This window comes from Piliocolobus tephrosceles, chromosome 4, assembly GCF_002776525.5.
Source record: "Piliocolobus tephrosceles isolate RC106 chromosome 4, ASM277652v3, whole genome shotgun sequence".
Taxonomy (NCBI): Eukaryota; Metazoa; Chordata; class Mammalia; order Primates; family Cercopithecidae; genus Piliocolobus; species Piliocolobus tephrosceles.
The window spans coordinates 14,166,067-14,188,820 of record NC_045437.1 but is presented as its reverse complement, the minus strand read 5'-3'; the positions used below and the strand labels follow the sequence as shown (position 1 = coordinate 14,188,820).

Genomic DNA, 22,754 nt, shown 5'->3' with positions numbered 1-22,754 from the left:
ACATTTCTCCAAAGATAACATGTGGCCAATAAATATATGAAAAAAATGCTCAACATTATTAGTTATCAGGCATATCTAAGTGCAAATCAAAACCATGATGAGATACAACTTCACACCCACTAGAATGACTACCATCAAGAACACAGACAATAACAAATGTTGGAGAGGATGTAGAGAAATTAGAACCTTTGTACATGTGAGAATGTAAAATAGTGCCACTGCTTTGGAAAAGTATCTGTCAGTTCCTCAAAATGTTAAACAAAGAAATAGTATAGCCCAGCAATTCCACTCCTAGTTATATACCCAAGAGACCTGAAAACATCCCCATACAAAAAACTTATACATGGCCGCTCACAGCAACATTATTTGTAACAGCTAAAAAATAGAAACAACTCAAATATCCATCAATTGATGAATAGATCAATAAAATGGAGTATATTGGTTGGGCATGGTGGCTCATGCCTATAATCTCATCACTTTGGGAGGCTTAGGCAGGTGGATCACTTGAGCCCAGGAGTTCAATTACTGACTGACCCCCATGGCAAAACCTCGTTGCTACAAAAAAATTAGCTGGGTGTTGTGGTGCATGCCTGTAGTCCCAGCTACCTGGGAGGCTGAGGTGAGAGGATCGTTTGAGCCCTGAAGGTTGAGGCTGCAGTGAGCCATGATTGCACCACTGTACTCCAGCCTGGGTGGTGGAGTGAGACCCTGTCTCAAAACAAACAAAAAAAGTTCAAACAATGGACTATTATTTGTCAGTAAAAAGAAATGAAGTAGTGATGCATATTACTACACGGATAATCCTTGCAAATATTATGCTACCTGAAAGAAGCCAGTCACGAAGGACCCCATAGTGTATGATTCCCATCTATATGAAATGTTCAGAATAGGCAAATCTATAAAGACAAAGTAAATTTGTGGTTGCTGGAGGCTGACGGGTTGGGGAATGGGGAGTGACTGCTAGTGGATACGGAGCTTTATCTGATGTTACTAAAAATGTTCCAAATTTAGATCGTGGTGAAGGTTCCACAACTTTGTGAATTTATTACAATCCACTGAATTATGTTTTAAAATGTGAATTCAATGATATGTAAATAACTCAATAAAGCTATTTTTAAAATATCTCTTCCAAAGCTTAAAAAGGAAAAAATTGATAACATTACTTTAATTTTTATTAATATTGCTTTCATTGGTAACAGAAGCCGAGGAGAAAACATGAACAAAAATTGGTGAAGGCCATCATCGGACCTAGTAGTTGCATCCTGTTCAGCACCACAGACAGCTCCCTCGCAAATGCCGTTCTTTCAAAAGGTAGCATACAAAAGGCAGCTACTGAGACTCTGCAGGGTTTTCTAAAAGTGACATTTCTATGACACATTTCTTCTTTTCAGCACTGCCATACGTAATGGCATCCATTATTGCTTTCATGTGTACATTCTGTGATATAGCATCAATCTGCTACACTACCCCATTAATCCATTCATTTAACAAAATACGTTGTTATATGCCAGATACTCTTAGACAAGTCACTTTCCCTATTAGCTTCTTTTCCTTATCCAAAACTTGTGGATAATTATACATGTTTGATAAACTAGGACAGTATTTGTGAAATAATCCCTATTGCTTGTATCCATTTGAACATGTTATCCCATTGCATTGTTATGAAATTTATTTTATTCTGGGAGCACAGAATATCTTGTTACATTAGGAGCCCAGACGAGTGTCCTGGATATACTCAGGTTTAGGATTCATTCAGTTAAGTTTTCATGGTAAGAATGGCCTTTTAAAAATAAATTTTATTGCATATATTTAAGGTGTATAACATGTTCTGGGATACATATAGTAAAACAGTTACTATAGTAAAGCAAAATTAACATATGAATCATCTCATATAGTTCCTCACCACCCCCCCATTTTTTTCTGGCAAGAGTTCCTGAAATCTACTCTTTAAGTAAAAATCCTAATTACAGTATTATTAACTACAGTCCTGTTTTACATCCTACATATCTGCTACTTTTTAGCTTGTGATCTACATCTCCCCATTTGTACTCCACCACACCCCTGACAGCTGCCATTTTATTTACTGTGTATTTGACTTTTTTTTTTTTTTTTTTTTTTTTAGATTTCACGTATGAGATCATGCAGTATTTTTGTGTGTCTGGCTTATTTCACTTAGCATAATGTCCTTCAGATTCATCCGTCTTGTGGCAAATGCCAGGATTTCCTTTTTAAGGCTGAATAATCTCTCTCTCTCTCTCTCTCTCTCTGTGTGTGTCATTTATTTGCTCACCTACCAATGAACACCTTGGTTGCTTCCAGATCTTGGCTATTGTGACTAATGCCACAATGAACACAACAGTGCAGATATATAAACTTAACTGAACTCTTGCCAGAAAAAATGGGGGAGGGGGTTGGGGTAACTATATGAGATGATTCATATGTTAATTTGCTTGACTGTAGTAACTGTTTTACTATATTTATCTCGGAACATGTTGTACACCTTAAATACATGCAATAAAATTTATTTTTTAAAGCCCATTTTTACCATGAAAATTTAACAATGCTGCAATGAACACAACAGTGCAGATATATTTATGAGGTGGTGATCCCAACTCCTTTGGGTATGTATCCAGAAGAGAAATTGTTGGATTATATGATAGTTCTATTTTTGATTTAGGAACCTCCATACTCTTTTCCACAGTGGCTTCATCAATCTATATTCCCACCACCATTGTACCATGGTTCCCTTCTCCCTGCATTTTCTCCAACATTTATCTCTTGCCTTTTTGATAACAGCCATCCTAATAAGTATGAGGTGATATTTCATAGTGATTTGATTTGCATTTCCCTGATGAGTAGCGACGCTGAGCATCTTTTCATATACCTGCCCTTCTTGAGCATGCTTCAGATGGGTGCAAATTCCCAAGACATAGCTGTGGATCTGGCCTGGAAATGGGCCCATTTTTAAGGATGATGAAAGAATTGCAAGCTATGTATCTAATCCATCACCTTCCTAAATGCAGTCCAATGCTGAAGCTCAACACAGATACATGTTCCTACATATATTTCTATATGATCAGTCTTGTCATAAAAGGATTTGTCTGTAAGGAGGATGTTAATCCTAACCCCACATAACACTGTTGTAAAATAATTCTGTATTTCTTCAAAACAAGAAATTGTATAGAAAAGTCCCAGAAGTGTTTGAACAGTGAAATTTTGTCAAATCATGTAATCTCTTTGATCCTCACATTCTTTTCCATATGACTGGGGTAGGCAGGTCGACAAGACAATCTACAAAGATCTAACTCAATGTGTGTGGTTCAGTTTCATTGTTTTTATTACTCTCATTCCTCCTCAAATGGCTCAGATTTAGTTGCCATTTAGCTATCTTGCTCATATTTAAATATCAAAAGAACTAGCACAGGATGCCTAGTTCTGCCAAATTCCATACAACCAGATGCTGCTTCTTCAGGAAGAAAAACAATAATTACTGATATTTAAAGGGCAGAGGGTGGAAGGCACACGCACACACTTGACCTCTCAATGTCCATTATTTCCTTTGCTGTGGCTTAAGAAAGAACTCTGTGTAAGAGGTCAGAGCACACTTCCGTGGGAGTCCTGGGGTTCAGTATTACAAAAGCTGTAAACAGTAGTAAATAACACTTGTCTTCCTGAAGAAAGAAAGCACATCATTCTGAGAAGGCGCAAACAGGAGCCCTTAACATTTTGGAAGTCTGGAAGATGGATCTTGAGTCCAAATGTTTCAAAAAGCAAAGGCTTCCCATTTCCACTCCATACTAATTCTTTAATCCTCACCTTTTATTTCAGTGATGAATTTATTATTTTCTTAAACTCTAAGCCTACCTGAAAGATCACTATTCTCCTTTTGCAGTGCACAGAATCTCAGCACTCTGCACATCTTTCCTTTAATGATTTCCCCCAACTTGCCTATTTGCTATATCCTCCTCTGAGGCTCAGACATGCCATTTTATCTCACATCACTCAGCAACATTTATTATATGTTAGTAACATTTCCTAGTTTTACTAATATATTAATATATTTTTTCTGGTTAGTTTTAGGCCCACATCAGAAAAAAGTTATTCATACTATAGTAACACTTGAAATGAGAGATGGAAAATGAAACTTGAATTTATTTAAAAATGTACCTAGTACCTAAAACTACCTGTATATAAGCCATCAACACAAATTACTACATCAACTTCCTTCAAGATAATGGCAAACTATGTAACATGTCTATTACATTGAACTTAGGACCATAAATTCAATTCCCACAGATTCATAGCATGAAAGCATTTGCAAGTAATGCCTTCTTCAGTTTGGGCTCCAGACTCAGGAATGCAATTGGATCATGTACTGCAGGTAGACACTCATCTCTGTGCACATTTTTCTCTGTGGTTCCTCTTCTGCTTTCCAGTACAAAGGAAGGTGTATCTTGGGCACACTCAGATTTTTCTTTTCGGGAAACAACTTTCCCCCTCTGCAGTCTTGGTGGGACTGTACTTACAGGTAGCAGCCCTCCTGCTACTGAAACTCTAAGGGGTCCTGAGCACCTCGTGGTAGGTCCTGGTCTATCTACAGAATGAGCATGTGATGAGTCCAGTGTCGTCTTCCAGAGCTTTGCCATCTGTGCCAGTGTAAATTTGGAAGACTGGAATTCATTCATGCCAGTGGCAGCAACCCTGCCCAGAATTCTCCAGCAATAGGCCATTCCTGGAGTTGCTGCTTCCCTGCTGGAGTTGCCTAAATTCAAAGTCTGGTCTTTCCAATAATTTCCTTTTTCTTTCTTTTTTTTTTTTTTTCAGTCAGTCAAAGTCAGTTCCTGCTGCTTGCAACCAAAGAGCTCTGACCAATTCATTTCTCACTTCCACTGGAGTATCTTGCCATGTTTAATGACCACTTATAGGAGCCAGTGTTGTGTGCCAATACCAGCTAAAATGCTAAAGAATTTTTAACAGGCCAGAAACATTGTCTTAGGAGAATTATTACACAAAGAGTCTCTGCCTTCTCTCTAGAAAACTAGAGATTCAAAGAACACTATAAAATACATAAAAAGAATTTGAGTCATAATTTTCTGTACCGTCAAACCTCGTATTTTTAGTTTTAATTTTAATAATATAATGTTATTGAAACTATATTGAAATTCTAGAATCTAAGACCCCATCCTAAGTCAATTCAATGTTTTCACATGTTCATGTCAAGTTCTACTGCTGCTCTATGTTCTGAACTCATTTTTAGTATGAACCATATTGTCACAGAGATATTAGAGTTAACACTTTTGGGTAACATTTTGTCACACATGTTTCCATTTTGCCAGTCTCCTTTATTTTTTCCTTCCCCTCCCTGTCCCACCACCCATAGATAATGCTAGCAGTCCGATGTTTCTCCTTCTACACTTTCTCCATTCTCAAGCTATTGTGTATGGAGATATGTACATATGTGTTTATATATGTACACACATACATATATACAGAGATATATAGGTATGGTGAAGTTTTAGTTGTTGCTTTCTAAACATTGAATCAAAATGGAACCATACTCTATACATAACTCTGCATGTTGCTTTCTTCACTTCACAATACATTATAAAATTCTCTCTGGTCAGATGGATCAAATTCATTCATTTTAATTGGAGGATTTATACAATTTACACTAATGATATGGCTGACATTAGATCTACCATCTTGCTATTTGTTCTCTATTCACCTCATCTGTTCTTTGTTCATTTTTTCCCTTATTTCCTGCTATTGGTTAACTACACGTCTACATTTTAGTTTTCAGTGGTAGTGCCAATGTTTATAATACATATCCCTAACTTACCAAGCCTACTTTAAATAATAATATTTGAATGTTATAACTTTATATAGTCTACTTCCATTTTCCCTTTTTTTTTTTTTTTTTTTTTTTTTTTGAGACAGAGTCTCACTCCGTTGCCAGGCTGGAGTACAGAGGCATGACCTCAGCTCACTGCAACCTCCACCTCCCAAGTTCAAGCGATTCTCCTGCTTCAGCCTCCCAAGGAGCTGGGATTTCAGCCACATACCACCATGCCCAGCTAAGTTTTGTATTTTTAGTACAGACGGGGTTTCACCATGTTGGCCAGGATGGTCTTGATCTCTTGACCTCATGATCCACCCACCTTGGCCTCCCAAAGTGCTGGGGTTACAGGCGTGAACCACCACACTCGGCCTCATTTTTTGTGCTATTGTTATCACACATTTTATTTCAGCATAAGTAATGAACCCCACTATGCATTTGTTAATTTTGCTTTACATAGCCAATTACTTTTTTTTTTTTTTTTTTTTTGAGATGGAATCTCACTCTGTTGCCCAGGCTGGAGTGTAATGGCATGATCTCGGCTCACTTCAACCTCCACCTCCCGGGTTCAAGCCATTCTCCTGCCTCAGCCTCCCGAGCAGTTGGGATTACAGGCATGTGCCACCACACCCGGCTAATTTTTGTATTTTTGGTAGAGACAGGGTTTCACCATGTTGGCCAGGCTGGTCTTGAACTCCTGCCCACCTCGGCCTCCCAAAGTGCTGGGATTACAGGCGTGAGCCACCACACCCAGCCAGTCAATTACTTTTAAAATAAATTTTTAAATAAGAATGAAATACATTTATACTTGGCATTCCTTATGCTCTCCATCCCTTTGCATAGATCTAAGTTTCCATCTGGTTTTATCTTTCTTCTGCCTGAAGAACTTTCCTTAATATTACATATAGTGCAGATCTCATGGTAACAAAGTCTCTCAGCTTTTGTCTTTAAAACTCTTTATTTTTTATTTTTATTTATTATTATTTTGAGATGGAGTTCTACTCCGTGGCCCAAACTGGAGTGCAGTGGTGTGATCTTGGCTCACTGCAACCTCCACCTCCTGGGTTCAAGCAAGTCTCCTGCCTCAGCCTCCTAAGTAGTTGGGAGTACAGCCGTGCACCACCATGCCTGGCTAATCTTTGTATTTTTAGTAGAGGCGGGGTTTGGCCATGTTGGCCAGGTTGGTCTCGAACTCATGACCTAAGGTGATCCGCCTGCCTCGGAATTCCAAAGTGCTAGGATTACAAGCGTGAGCCACCATGCCCAGCCTAAAAGTCTTTATTTTAAGGTGAAATTTTATTTTAATAGATGGGGTCTCACTATGTTGCCCAGCCTGAAATGCAATGGCTATTCACAGGCACAGTCATAGCACACTATAACCTTGAAATTCTAGGCTTAAGTGATCCTCCTAACTCAGGCACCACCATGCACAGCCTAGGGTAAAAATTTTAAAGGATGTTTTGCTAGATGTGGAATTCTACACTGACCCCCAAAAATGTTTTATTCAGTAAAGGTGTCATACCATTATCTTCTGATTTGCATCATTTCTAAAAAGAAATCTGTCTCATTCTTATATTTGTTCTTCTGTATCTCATATGCATTTTTTTCTCTGGCTGATTTTAAGATTTTATCACTGTTTCTCAGCGATTTGGGTATGATGTGGGTTCAGTGTGATCTTTTTATGTGTTTATCCTACTCGGGTTTTTGTGAAGGTTCTTGGACCTGTGGGTTCATCATAGTTTTTTATCAAATTTGAATTTTTTTCAGCTATTATTTCTTCAATGTTTTTGTGTTTTGCTTTTGTTTTCGAGACAGGGTCTCACCCTGTCATGTAGACTGGAGTGCAGTGATGCAATCACAGCTCACTGCAGTCTCGAACTCCAGAGTTCAAGTATTTCTCCTGCCTCAACCTCCCAAGTAGCTGGGACTTATAGGCATGTGCCATCACGCCCAGCTAATTTTTTTTTTTTTCAGTAGAGATGAGGTCTCGGTATGTTACCCAGGCTAGTCTCAAACTCCTGAGCTCAAGGTATACTCCCACCTCAGCCTCCCAGAGTGTTGGGATTATAGGCATGAGCCAGGGCACCCAGCCTCCTTCCTGCCCCCGATGCCCCCACCAAACACACACTTTACTGGGACTGCAATTACAGGAATAATTACCCCCAAGTTACTGAGGCCCCATTTTTTTCCATTGCTTTTCTGTTTCAGTTTGAATAATTTCTATTGCTACAACTTGAAGTTCATTGATCTTTTCTTTTTCCATATAGAAGATGCAGTTAATCCCATCCAATGTATTTCTCATTTCAGATATTGTATTTTTCACCTCTAGAATTTCCATTTGGTTTTTAAATATCTTCACTATCTCTCCTGATTATAAAGATATTTAAACACATTGAGCATATATATAATAGTCATTTCAAAGTCCCTGCCTACTAATTCCATTGTCTGCCATTGTTGGGTCTTTTTCTATTGACTGCTTTTTTTTAACTCTTGGTTATGGGTCACATTTTCCTGCTTCTTGGCATGTCCAGTAATTTTTTATTGGCTGGTGAACATTGAGTTAAGTATCTGAACTTTGCCATGTTCCCTTAAAGAATGGCTTTGTTAGAAGACAAGTTACTGGAAAATCAGGTTTGTTTGATTCTTTCATGGCTTCTTTTTAAACGTTTTGAGGGTAGGTTTGAAGTAGCCTCTATTCTGGGATAGTTTAGCTCTACTACTAAGGCATGACCCTTCTGGGTCTCTTGAAAAGTCGCTTTGGAAGCCAATTCTCTTGAAAGGATAATACGTAAGTTCCCTGGCTCGATATTAACAATATACTCATAAAATTCTATCTTCCGCCGGGCGCGGTGGCTCAAGCCTGTAATCCCAGCACTTTGGGAGGCTGAGACGGGCGGATCACAAGGTCAGGAGATCAAGACCATCCTGGCTAACATGGTGAAACCCCGTCTCTACTAAAAAATACAAAAAACTAGCCGGGCGAGGTGGTGGGCGCCTGTAGTCCCAGCTACCCGGAAGGCTGAGGCAGGAGAATGGCGTAAACCCGGGAGGCGAAGCTTGCAGTGAGCTGAGATCCGGCCACTGCACTCCTGCCTGGGTGACAGAGCCAGACTCTGTCTCAAAAAAAAAAAAAAAAAAAAAAAAAAAAATTCTATCTCCACTATGATACAGTTCAAAACCAAAGAGTTGTTGTAAAGGACTGTGGAATATGAGATTGGCTGCAGTTACACAGAATGACCAAAAGTGTGACAAGATGAATGCTGAGAAATGTTTAGGATGCTCCTGTAAAGTAGCTATCAGAGGGTCAATCATTAATCACAAAGCTTGTAATTTAGTATGATACTTAATTCTCTCTATATACAAATATTTAACAGCCTTTTAGTCTGCCACATAGATGACGATGATCTTCCTGGTCCCTGTTGGGATACAATGATACCAAAGATCAGATTACTCTAACCGTGTACCTCCGTAGGACCATCAGCCGTAGGACCATCAGCCGTAGGACCATCAGCCGACACAGAGGAACTGTGGGAAACAATGAACACTTTGTTAGAATGTTTAAGAGGTTGTCCCTCATCATTATGTGCCTTTGCTTACATTCTGGGACTTTATAAACCTCTTTAAGTGCATTGTGTGGAGAGATCCCTTTCCAGTTCATATTTGAAAATGCCTACTTGTTTCATCCATCTGAAAATGTCTGGTTACAATTTTTCATCACTGCCCCATGTTTAACACAGTAACTGACTTTGAAAGTTCCATTATCTACAGATAGTTTAGGAGTAAGGTAAGGAAATGGCTTTGGAACCATTTGAAATCACTTCACCATATTTATTTACTTCCTTTTTCCTGCGCTGGAGTAACTATGGGTACAGCACCAACAGTATCTGTCCTGTAAGGTACCTGCTCCCTCCCACAGTTATTGCATGTGGAGACTGAGGTTATTCGAATGAAACTGCAAGTCCATCTGCTTTTGATACTGTCTTTCTATAGCATTGTTCAACATGATTACTCGTTCCACTAGGTGTTGATCATTAGCTTGTAAGAAATCTTTTCTCTTTTCTGTATTTATTTTTAAAACAAAGCAAAACAAAAAAACTAGAACTCTCCCCTTGGCTTGGCTTAGTTCCACTGTTAACCTTTGGAATGTAGATAAATTTAATGTCTCCAATACACGTTGATCCAGAAATACATTTAGTGGCATTATCCATTTACAATACCAAACTATCTTTTCTGATATTCACTATGAAGCCCTCCAAAGATTTCTTGTTATTTACTTCAAAGTCTAGAAAACCACAAATGCAACTCTGACTAATAAGAACAGCCACCAGGTTTACCTTTTTAAGGGTCTGGGCACTCTGTCCTGTTCCCTGGACCCAGGATGTACCTTAACAAATACAATATCCTGTAGAAGTCATAATAGGCATGGGGGGAAAATATCTCATTAAACATAAAACTAGCCGTGAAAGAGCTGCTGGGAATTCTGTGCATGTAGCTTCAGACATCAGATCTGACCTTCGTGTTCATGCTTAAGAGTGGAGGAACTAATTTCTCACTGCTGGTAAGAATTTACTACTCATGGCACAAAGAGAACAGCAAATTAAGGAAGTTGTCATGGAACTCAAAGGAAGCTAACAATGACAGATCCAGCGTTTGCACCATTAAGTTCAGGTACTGAGGCCAGAATGCTTTGCAAACAGAGCTAACCAGCTGCCGCCAAAAGTGGGGCTGAAAACGTACCTAGTTTCAGGTTTAGAGGACAAAAGGAACTGTAATCCATTTCCATCAAAATACTGGAGTAACACTCACAGAGCTTTTTTCTGAATTTTAAAAACAGCACATATGTTTTCAGCTATTTAAACAAACCAAAAACAACAAACCTGCCCATGAAGGGAATTGTTCCGGGCATCTGTAGCTTTTTTTTCTATGTTCTACTACCTCATAGGAGCAATCTGGCATGAATGCCACACTGAGATTTGTGTCACCAAGCAGTTGTCTTTGTTCCTCTCAAATGAACTAACATTTTTATGAGTGAGGATTCTAGCTGGATAACTGCCACTTTCAGTTATGCACTGATCTGAACAGGCTTCATCTGCCATCATGAAAGGGAAAAGGTGAGAAGCCTAACATGTATTAGATATGGTTTCAGATGTGGTTCTGCTCTAAGGGCTCCCTTTCCCCACACTGTGGCTACAGATGATTGTCTAGAGATGGGCAGGTAGTTCAAGGGCCATAGTGCCATAGAATCTCAGCCAATCAAATTTTGCTTCTCAGGAATCTGAACTAGTGAACTAAGGTGCAGTTCTGTTCAGTAGTAGGAGCAACTTCACATTCCAGGGATGAGGACTGGGGACAGAGGTAAAGAAAGACAGAGACAAAGTGAGGAGGAAGGAGAGAGAAATGTACAGCATAAGGCATAGCAATCTTGAGATGTGAGACCTCGTGGACCCGCAGAAATGCAGCCGGTAACCTTAATTCTTGACTTTACAGGTTTCAGGCAACTTCCAGTGAGGACTGGCTGTACTTCCTGCCTTGGCTGTGGGGGATTCTCCCTATCCAACTCACTTGAGAAGTTTTCTACCCTCACAACCTGAAGTGCTTGAACAGAACCCAAAGAATATTAGAAGTTATTTCTTGCCCTTTTTTTTTTGAGATGGAGTCTCATTCTGTTGCCCAGGCTGGAGTGCAGTGGTGCAACCTCAGCATCCTGGGTTCATGAAATTCTCTTGCCTCAGCCTCCCGAGTAGCTGGGACTACAGGCATGCACCAGCTAAATTTCTTGCATTTCTAACAAGATAAACTTAGGCTTAGGCAATTATTTCCTATTAATTATATGTGTGTGTGTGCCAGGCTGGAGTGCAGTGGCGTGATCTTGGTTCACCACAACCTCCACCTCCCAGGTTCAAGTGATTCTCCTGCCCCAGCCTTCCAAGTAACTGGGATTAGAGGCACTCGCCACCCACCACGCCTGGCTAATTTTTGTATTTTTAGTAGAGACATAGTTTCACCATGTTAGCCAGGCTTGTCTCAATCTCCTGACCTCAGGTGATCCAGCCACCTCGGCCTCCCAGAGTGTTGGGATTACAGGCGTGAGCCACCATGTCCAGCCTAATTATATTAATAAAACAAACTTAAGCTCATAAACATTTGTCATTCACGATAAAAATACACAGAGAATTGGGATTCATGAATTTGCTCAAAGCTCTTCTTAGTGCAGACATTTAACCTGGGCCTCCTCTTCAGCCACACCATACTTGAGGCCTGCAAATGCCAAGCAAGCAGTTTGTCTTTTAGAGATGATGGATGTATCCAGGTTAATACACAGTTTGGTGGAAAAGAGACCATCCAATGCCACCTGCTGTTTAAGAACTCCCTCCAATCCCACTTGGCATCAAAAGGGACTTTCCTCTGTAAGCCTCTAGGGTCTTCATTTTTTTCTGATTTCAGTTGTGCATGTTGCCTGCATCCCTGTGTTTCCAATTTGATACTTATTTGAATGGACTTGAGTGTTCCTGCCATGGCGCTGCTGATCCAGGCCACCCATGCCTCTGCTCTTGCTTCCTATTTGCCACACCAGCTCAACTGTACATTGCATCTCCAACCCGGACCCTGCATGGAGGCTCCGCTGAGCCCAGGAAGGTGGGCAGGTGACGGTGACGGTGAGGCATCTTCCATAGGCAGGGGAACACGCTGTGCATTCCCAGGACTTTTTTTTTTTCAAAAAGACGAAGTCTTACTCTGTTGGCAGGCTGCAGTGCAGTGGCACAATCTCAGCTCACTGCAACCTCTGCCTCCAGGGTCAAGCAATTCTCCCGCCTCAGCCTCCCGAGTAGCTGGGATTACAGGCACCTGCAACCATGCTCGGCTAATGTTTTGTATTTTTAGTAGAGATGAGGTTTCACCACGTTGGCCAGGCTGGTTTCGAACGCCTCACCTCAAGTGATCTGCCCACCTCGGCCTCCCAAAGTGCTGGGATTACAAGTGTGAGCCACTATGCCCAGGCCCCAGGACATCTCAAGGTTCTCCATTCTTAGGATCTGTGATCCCACTAAATAACATTCTTTCACAGGCATATCAGTTCAGCAACCTGTTTCTAGGTGAACTTGATGGCCCTGGTTAATTTTAACCTCACCAGGGATACATTGTTAGGAAAACTTGGTTTGACTTCTGTCCATTCTATAGGCCACCCTGACTTGATGATATGTCAGCATATGCTTCTGTCCTCTGACTACATCTAAAAACTTGCTCTCTTCAAGTCGTGGATCAATAAAAAGAAATTTCCGGAGATCATAATCACAGTTAGATTCTTTGCCTCTTTGAGAAATAACAGCTGAGCTTGGCTCTCATTATCAACTTGCAATTTGGAATTCCTCTGACATTTATATGAGCACGGTTCTAGTCATAACGATATGAGACCCACATCCGTTCCCATAAGGAACTTGAAATCCAGTAAAGAAATAAAATGTGATGCTTTTTCTTAAGCACAAAGAACTGTGAACTGAAGCAGGTTTTTGCCGATTTTTTCTGAGGGACTGGAGAAAGCCATGAATGTCTTCTCGAGACAGTATCTTCTTCCTGCAATGTGCATCTCAGTAGTGGGACTATCTGGCTGATCCAGGGACCTCCTGTCAATACAGCCCTTTATGCAAATCAGGAAAAGGCATCCCCACTGGCGCAGGGCTTGGCCAGTAGACTGAGCCTTATTGGTAGAAAAAGACAATCCTTCCTTTGGGGCAGTTGATACCTCAAAACCTCCATGGCTTGGAGAGAAGATCTCAGCTTCAGTCACCTCCTCAGTCAAGGACCACTATGCAAGATGCGTGTGCACAAGCCCATACGGTGGCCCTAGCTGGAACAGTAATAGCAAAAACCCCAAAGCACTGCCCTCCTACTCTAGGCAAAATCTCAGCCACCAAATAACAGAATCTGTTGAATCTTGCCTGAAACTCATATTTTAGTGCTACTAAAGTGTGGAAGTCTTTATTACCACACTGCAAGATTAAGTACAGAAACTGAAAGTGTTTAGAAACTTCTATAACAATCTGATCTTGGTATCATATTTTTATCGTATTTATGAAAGTACCAATCTGCAAAGGATTAGAATTTTTAAAACTCATCCTTTACCATGGATAGTTTAAAAAGCACTGTTTTACAATGATGTTTCAAAAGGAAAAAGCTATTTTATTGCCTGCTTTAAAAAGAGGATCTGTGGTGTGTCCTTCGGTATGAACACATTGTTTCAATTTGCTTATAAAGACATACAGGAGGAACGCTCCCAAATGCAACTACTAATCTAACTGGTCTCACAAGCAGATTGGAGCACTTCATTGTCACCCTGTGAAATACACACCAAATGGAAAAATTAATTTTACTTACTTAACCATTTGCTGACAGATGAGTTAACCACAGATCAAAAACACTCTGGGTTTTCCTTTTAATACTGAGTTTTTCTTTTAAATGCTGAGTTTTCCTTTTAATGTTTATGGCTAAAGGTAGCTTTTCATAAGAGATGTAAACATTTGTCTGTCCTACTTACCCACAATGATACTAAAATGTTACAACAAACACCGTTTTTACCAGGCGTCCCATCTCTGCCCCTTTTTATTTAAGGGAGTCACAGAGGTGCCTACCAGGAATCACATTACACTGAAACTTCCACCACACCCAAGCAGCTTTTCTGGTCCTCTCCTTCGTCGTCAGTCTGTACCAGCTGCTTCTCCTCACCTTGCCCTGGGGTTTTCCATGAATCTCTTGGTCCAGCAGAAAAGCCAGCACCCAAAGGAAGTCCAGATACATGCCGGGCAGTGAACGAAGCCATGGCCTGACACGGACTTGAAGCAGTTCCCAGGTTGTTTCCCAGCGTCTGTCTTTGGAGATGGCAGCGATGACAAGAAATGGGGCCAGGAGCATCTCAGCCATTTGTGTTTGGCTCAATAAGTTTGCTGACAAATGACAAGGCACAATGGGGTAAAGTCATAAACCATCCTTAAAGCATTCCAGTGTCAATGATTGGTGCCTCATGCATCTTTTCAAACTTGTGAACAAGCAAAACAAAATCATGATTGCTGACACCTTCATGTTTCTGTTTTAAATTTATACTCATGTGGAAATGGGTTTTACAACCCACCTAGACTATGATGAAAATACTTAAAACATGTACTTCTTTATTCAAGGATATTCTCTTGACTAAACTCCCCAAGAATCATTACAAATAAGTGAGTGACCCTCACTGGTCTGGTGGCAGCAAAATGCTTAACAATCTAAGACCTGATGGTACTGACTGTAAGGACCAATACATCAATTAAATACAGAAATTTGATTTTTTTAAAACAGAACAAGACAGCAGCTAGGATGGTAACTTTAGCATTCTACAGCAGTCTGCTCACACAGCCCTCCTCCATGCTGGCTCTTGGGTCACACTGTTCCCACATGGAGCTCGAGTCTCCTCCAACACATTCCATGAGCTTCAAGTGCAGAGACATGGTGTACATTTCAGGCTGTTCTACAAAGCACTCCAGTCCATGGGTGACTGAATACGTGAGTGAGTGCTTTTCTGTCCACTTTTAAACCATGTTGATATTAAGCATAAATATAATCCGAATAAGCTTTCATTTTCTTGGCCTAAAGGAATATGATGGGATTAAAACAAAAATGAATTAAGCAAAGATCCACTGTTCTGAACAAATAACACAGAAGTGATTGAACAATTTGGACCCACTAAATTTTGTGTCTAGCTATAAAATGGACATTGTGACAAAAATAGGATTTGAAGGAAAATGAATAGCTAATTTGTCAATTAAATAATTAAAACTTTTAAAAAGTGCATGGCTACAGGGAAAAGTATACCTACATATAGTCAATAACTTAATTAAATAATGGTCAACTATGACAAGCCACCCTATAGACAGTTAAAGTTTCAGATCCATGAAAATATATATTTTTTCTTTGTTTTACACAGTAACTGGTCTTACTAAGCAGTGTGAAAAACATTCTTGCAAACAGAATTATATAGCTTATCCCTTTATTCATGCTTGTATATATTTTCACATATTAGGTTAGTCATCAGTTTAAAACAGTTACATACTTTGATAAAGAATTCCAACATTTTCAGAGCATTCAGAAAAGTTAGATATTTTTTTCCCATCCTCAAGACCAGCTTGGACAGAATTAAAATTGTCTTTCTTTGGTCTCACTAAAATAGGAGAAACTCATCTGATTGAGAACAACAAATATTTCCATCCAATACCCACTTGCAGAAAAGTCCTGGGAAAAGTCATGTTAATGCCCCCTGATCCCGGCTGCTCTTCTCTCTTGGAGGTTAAGCCCATCCTCCACCAGCTTAGTCTGGAGGTCTCCTGTCCCCTAGACTAAGTTCCCTGGGGACTTTCACCTGACTCTCCCTTGGGTGGAAATGACTTTGGTTCAAGACCATGAAGACACTCAAGAAATTCAAGTCACCAGGGTGGTTCTGAATTAATAGTTTATTTGGGACTTTTCAATGATAATATTCTAAGTTGCGTCCAGAAGCCACCCACAGTTATAGTTTTACTTTGGAGATAAAACACGATTTTCCTGATCCATTTGGTCACCTAACTCCTTCTTAGGTTGTACTTCTCCACTGAGGATCTTTTAAGCCCAGAGGAAATACTCAGATTAGAAGGGTATGATGAAAAGATAGCATGAAAAGGAAAAGGAATCCAGGTACCAGGTAGGGAATTAAAGTTGCCTGCTTTGAAAAAACGTCAGCCTTGGAGATTTTAAAAAGTTCTGAGAGTGGATGGTGGTGAGGGTTGCACAACAATGTGTATATGCTTAATGTCACTGTTACTTAAAAATTGTTAAGGCCAGGTGCAGTGGCTCACGCCTGTAATCCCAGCACTTTGGGATGCTGAGGTGGGCAGATCACCCAAGGCCAGGAGTTCGAGACTAGCCTGGCTAATATGGTGAAACCCCGTTTCTACTAAAAATACAAAAAATTAGTTAAGCATAGTGGTGGGCACCTGTAATCCCAGCTACTTGGGAGGCTGAGGCAGGAGAATCGCTTGAACCCAGGAGGTGGAGGCTGCAGTGAGCCGAGACTGTGCCATTGCACTCCAGCCTGGGCAAAAAGAGCAAAACTCCATCTCAAAAAATAAAAATTGTTAAAATATAAATTATATGTTATGCATATTTTACCACAGTAAAAGTCATCCTTGTACTAATATTCATACAACCCCTCAGTATGGACATGTAAGGCCAAAATTTAAGACAGAAACGTATCCTAAAATCAAAAAACGACAAGGGCATTATGTTTGCGTTTTTGCTACAGTTCTCTCACCATTTGAAACATATAAGGTTAGAAAGACATTTAAATGTTGGCATCACACAGGAAGCTCACCTCAAATTTATTGTTGCCATTTAAAAGTGGTGCTAATTTATATGCCGCTCCTTCTGGCTACTTAATTTGTTATATTCATTATACAATTGAATAAAAACAAACAAACAAAAAACAACACCTCATACCTCCTCCCTAAGAACCTGTTTTGATATCTTCCCAAAATACAGCAACTATCAAATGTCCTCTGACTTTTTACTTTCACTGGATTGAAATCTTTTTCACAACTTGGTTCTCTAAAGAATTCTTGCTCCCTGCACCACAGCACAACATGATGGGCTGACTGAGGTCACAGAGCTACAGGCTGCCAATCCTGGTGAAAACATTTTTCCTTTCAGTCCTGGATTGATGTGGAAATAATTACATTGGTAAGGAGATCCAAGGTGAGTGGTAATACACAAATGCCAGGTAGGCTCCTGGACAGCTCAAGTGGAGCCAAAACTTCGGAGCAACAATTCTATAAGTATCAGCCACAGTAGCCCATGACAGGCTGTCACCAGAAAGGGTAGCGTTCACGCTTTCTTGGTTACGGTAACACATCAGGGGGAAATCTTCTAACACTGTCAGTTAAATGACGGGGGTTATGCAAAACCATAGATGTTTCCAAACAGGCAGTGACTGTAGAGGTCAATGAAGAACTCGTTTGTGTGGCTGAGCACATTAATCTTCAACCAGAAAACAAAATGACAGTGGGAACAAGCTACCATCAGACATGATTCATGTAGTACACACGACGGATCATCCCCATTGCAAAAGAATATGAATGCTAACTTCAGACATGACAGCATTTAACACACTCCCTTTTAATTTATGGCACAAATAATATGAACATCTGGGAAAATGTTAGTGCTAAATATCTCGTGAAGTAAGTCATTCTTAGAAAGGCATTTGTGACTCTGAAGTAAAATATAATTAGCAAGATTTTAAAAATTATTCTTATGTACTGAAACTCAAAACAGACTAGCAAAGTACCTCCAAGATAAAAATTACCAAATTAAACTAGAAAAGTATTTCCAAAACAAAGATGACCAAAAACTAGCCTGAGAACACTAGTTTTCTGTTGCTATAACATGTTACAAACTTAGTGGCTTAAATACAAATCTATTATCTTACAGTTCTGCAGATTAGAGGTCCAACACAGGTTTCACTGGGCTAAAATCAAGGTGTTGGCAGGGCTGTGTTCCTTCTGGAGGCTATGGGGAAGTTTCTGTTTCCTTTCCAGTCTCAATTCTACAGGCTGCCTGCACTCCCTGGCTTATGGACCCTTCCTCCATCTTCGAAGCCAGCAATGGTACATCTCTCTCTAACTGTTCTTCCATATTTCACATTTCCCTCTGACTCCGACACTCTTCCAATTCCCTCTTTCACTTTTAAGGACCATTCTGATTACACTGGGCCCACCTGGAGAACCCAGAAAACTCTCCCTATTTCAAAATGCATCAGTGGATTAGCATCTCAGTTACACCTGCAACCTTAATTCTCCTTTCCCATTTAACCCATTTAGCCCGTCACAGGCTCTGAGGATTCAGACACAGACATCTTTGGGGAGCACATCTTTGGGGAGCATGGGGCACTATTCTGCCTACCACAATGAGATTCCACACATTAAATACACATTAAATGTACCACCGTTTAATATTTTTGTGATAGTTCAATAACTGTCATTTGCTTTAATCTACAGAATTTTTTAAATCTAAACGAAACTATTAAGCTGGCCAGATAAAATAGTAACAAAAAAATGTAAAGAAATATAAAACAAACTGTACAGCATTACAAAGTAGTGGTTATTTCTCTGTATGTCTACGTGTATATATGTATATACAAAACTATACAGATACATGTATGTATATAAACATACATATGTATATATACACATACACTTAATCAAATGGTTATCAAAAATTAAAATATAACAAAGATTCCTGGGAAATTCATGCTTATAAAACAAGGCCATGTTTCTAAAAATCCCCCAAATCAGTCCAAGATAAGATTTTTAATGAAGAACATAAAGGTTAAAGAAATTCTTTCTCTCCAAGTTAGCCGTTTTTCCCTACTTGTTTTCTTCTCGCTTTTTGCTGTAGTTGTCCATATTAAACTTCTTTGTGCTCTTAAAGGCTTGCCATCACGTGCAGTGGCCACGCCCCTTATGGACAAAGTCAAGCCACCAACACCCAAATATATCAGTGCAGCTGCTTCAGAGGAAATCACTGAAAAATAAAGGAAAACTATCCATGCATGGCTGTATCCAGTGTACCTGTAATCCTGGAGAAAAGGTCCTAATTCCTTCCATGCTGAAATGCTAGCTTTGGTTTCAGAGAGATACTTTACTTGCAACTGTGACCACTGTCACTGGTGAGCACTGCTGTTCGGCCCCCAGCGGACTTAAAAGACTGGAATGTGGTAGTGGCGGTCGTTCTCAGTCAGCAGGGAGATCTCCGGCCAGTCCCTGAGAGGCTCCTCTGGGTAGCAGACTTCAAAGTCTCTGGAGTTAAACTTGAACAGTCTGAACACTTTTATCTTTACTTCAAGGGAGTATCCAAGTATAAACATATCAATCTGTGGATGAGATGAAAGACAGGTCACAGATACACACTGGCAAATTCCTGCCTCCTAACACGGTGGGGGGAAGTGTTCCTCTGCGGTTTAGGAAATCATCTGCTTGTTGACAGAGCTGCCCATACACCACTGAGTGGCACAGAGTTCAGAACAAACGCTCATTGTGTGGAAGGAAGGGGAATGAGCATAGGAGTAACTCTATAGAGTAGCATGTAAAAATCACAGGAAAAAGTTACTTGAAAAAAATCAGTGAAAAAAGAAAAGAACACTCACGATAAAAACATTATTTTCCAATCAGTTATATATCATTTCATATCCATTTGTTTAAAAATGTAAGATAATTTTGTTCACCTCTAGGAAAGGAAAACAAAAAAGAAACTCTTTTCTAGAGGGATAAAAGCATTTTCTGGCTTTAGAAAGTTTCAATTAATTTCTATTTATCTGCAACAGGTAACCAAATGCTTTCCCAAAACGATCTCATTTTCCAACTGGACTTTTTCCTGGTGAATGTCTATGTGAGAACCTGTTAGCATCTGGGAAGCAGTGTGAGCGGTCAGAAAGGCCCCCAGAATTGGTGCTCTCTGGCCATAGGTCTGAGGAGACACAAAGCAGCCAGCACAGAGAAATGAATGTATTAGTCTTCTTTTCCTCATATGAGGGGTGATAATATCAATCAACCACCTCTGTGCAGTTGCTTATATCACCACTGAAAAGTCAACCCCAGACACCTCTGTGTTCAAATAGTGCCACAGCATCCTTAATCAAATACCAGCAGTTCTTCCTCCCCGGTTACCTGCTCTAGTCCACACGTGTCACCTACAGAATTCAGGTGATTCATCATGAAGCTCAAAGGATCAGAGGATGTCTCCCTGGAAAACAGGAGTCTAAAAAGACTGGGAATGACCTTTTTAGTCTTCATTTGTTCATAAACTTCAGTGACTTGATACAACATGATGAACTTTAAAGCTTCATAAAGTTTATATTCCAGAATGGCATCCGAAAAAAGGGTGTTGCACATACTTCCTCTTTTGTGATAATCTCTAATTCCATTAAATTCAGTCCACTAAAAACATAGATGTAAAAGTGAAATTCAGAAGGATGAAGGTGAAGACATACACCATTCCAAAACTTTTAACGTATTTATAAAATAAACCAAAGATTAACAGAAAAAAGTGGAACTTTAACTCTTCACTTTGTATCTTTTGGCCCTGCTTGATCTTTTTTAACCATAAAAGTATACTGCAATAGACTGAACAGATCTCCCTGAACTTCCTATGTTGAAACCCTAATCCCAATGTGATGGTATTAGAGGGTGTGTCCTTTGGGAGGTGATTAGGTCCCGACAGTGGAGCCCTCATGAATGGACTTGGTACTCTTATAAGAAGAGGCCAGAGAGCTAGCTAGTTCTCCTTCCACTATGTGAAGACACACCAAGAAGACAGCTGTCTATAAAACAGGAAGAGGGCTCTCACCAAAAACCCCACCGTGCTGCCACCCTGATCTCTGACTTCCAATCTCCAGAACTGTGAAAAATCAATGTTTATGGTTTAAGCCACCCAATTTGTGATATTTTGTTATAGAAGCCTAAGCTGACCATAAAACGTTTACAATAAGAGATTAGTTCAGATAAAATATTTTTTTCAAAAAGTATCACCTACTAGGTAAAAATACAAAGCAAGTCAGTTTTCCAAAACTGCTTAGGACGGATGGGTTATACAAAGGATATTCCAGCGAATAGTGCTAGTGTGCTTTAACATTCACTGTGTATTCTGTGCAGTTTAAAACACTCTGTGTATTAAGTCATTGAATCCTCACAATAATGGTACAGGATACACACTACTGATGTTTCTCTTTAATACATAAGAAAACTATGGACCAGAAAGGTTATTTCCCAAGGTAACCCAGCTAGTGGTAGGCTCGGGATTCATTTTGATCATTCAAAATCTGTGCCATTATTGAAAGACAGGAAGAAGTCTTAGTCAAATTATTACATCTGTGCCATTACTACGTTATGAATGGGGTGCATTCCAGAAGAGCATTTCTGAGCACCTTGCCTGGAACTTATACCACATTTTTCTAGGGAATCAAGGGTACATGACTGGTAAGGTTTGCAGGCCGGCCCACAGAAGCCCCCGACCCTAGAGGGCCTAGTTACCATGTAGAACAGTGTTGCTCTCGTTCACTTCTTGAAAGAGAAGGAAGAATAAGGAGGGAAATCATCAGTCACTAGAAGCATTTCTGCTTGCACTTCTTACTTTCCTAACATAAAACAATGTCCCTGACACCAGAAGAAAACTGGCTCTGCCTGGGATATGTGCTTTTATCCCTAGTCTTTTTGTTTATTTCCCCCGCAAACACTCACCTGTGTTTTCAGTAATTCCACACATTTCCGTAGTTTTCCGAACACATTCGAACCTGTATACTTCTCAGGACCAAAACTGTATTGCTGAATCCAATTACAACCTTGTGAAAACAGCAGTTTTTCAGGAAGCTTGAAAAGGAAGTAGATGCCAGCTATGATTAGCATATGAATGTTTATTACACACAATTTGGTGTATAGCACAGCACACAACCTTATCTCTTTTTTTTTGAGATGGAATCTCACTCTGTTGCCCAGGTTGAAGTGCAGTGGCGTGATCTTGGCTCACTGCAACCTCCACCTATCAGGTTCAAGCGATTCTCCTGCCTCAGCCTCCTGAGTAGCTAGGACTACAGGCAAGAGCCACCATGCCCAGCTAATTTTTTGCATTTTTAGTAGAGACGTGGTTGCACCATGTTGATCAGGCTGGTCTCGAACTCCTGCCCTCAAGCTATCTGCCCGCCTTGGCCTCCCAAAGTGCTGGGATTACAGGTGTGAGCCACAGCACCTGGCCTAATCTCAACTCATTTAGCAATCTTTATTTTAAAGACTATAGCAACGGTAAGTATATTGCCTTCTTTTAGATTTGTGCCTTAGGTTATTTTTACATCATATTCTTACAATTTCACAAG

General features: G+C 40.0%; 1 protein-coding gene across 1 annotated transcript in view; it reads right to left on the bottom strand.

Annotated features, from left to right (window-relative positions):
* Nucleotides 1–17,179: 17,179 nt before the first annotated feature.
* The window catches only part of OTULINL (OTU deubiquitinase with linear linkage specificity like), a 31,369-nt gene continuing 25,794 nt past the window's right edge, over nt 17,180–22,754 (bottom strand). Inside the window, exons 6-8 of the mRNA XM_023218271.2 lie at nt 22,126–22,254; nt 20,557–20,826; nt 17,180–19,763 (exon numbers count right to left, since the gene is read on the bottom strand). Coding sequence (XP_023074039.1) covers nt 19,590–19,763; nt 20,557–20,826; nt 22,126–22,254 — 573 coding nt within the window. The 3' untranslated portion in view covers nt 17,180–19,589. The remainder of the gene's footprint in view (nt 19,764–20,556; nt 20,827–22,125; nt 22,255–22,754) is intronic.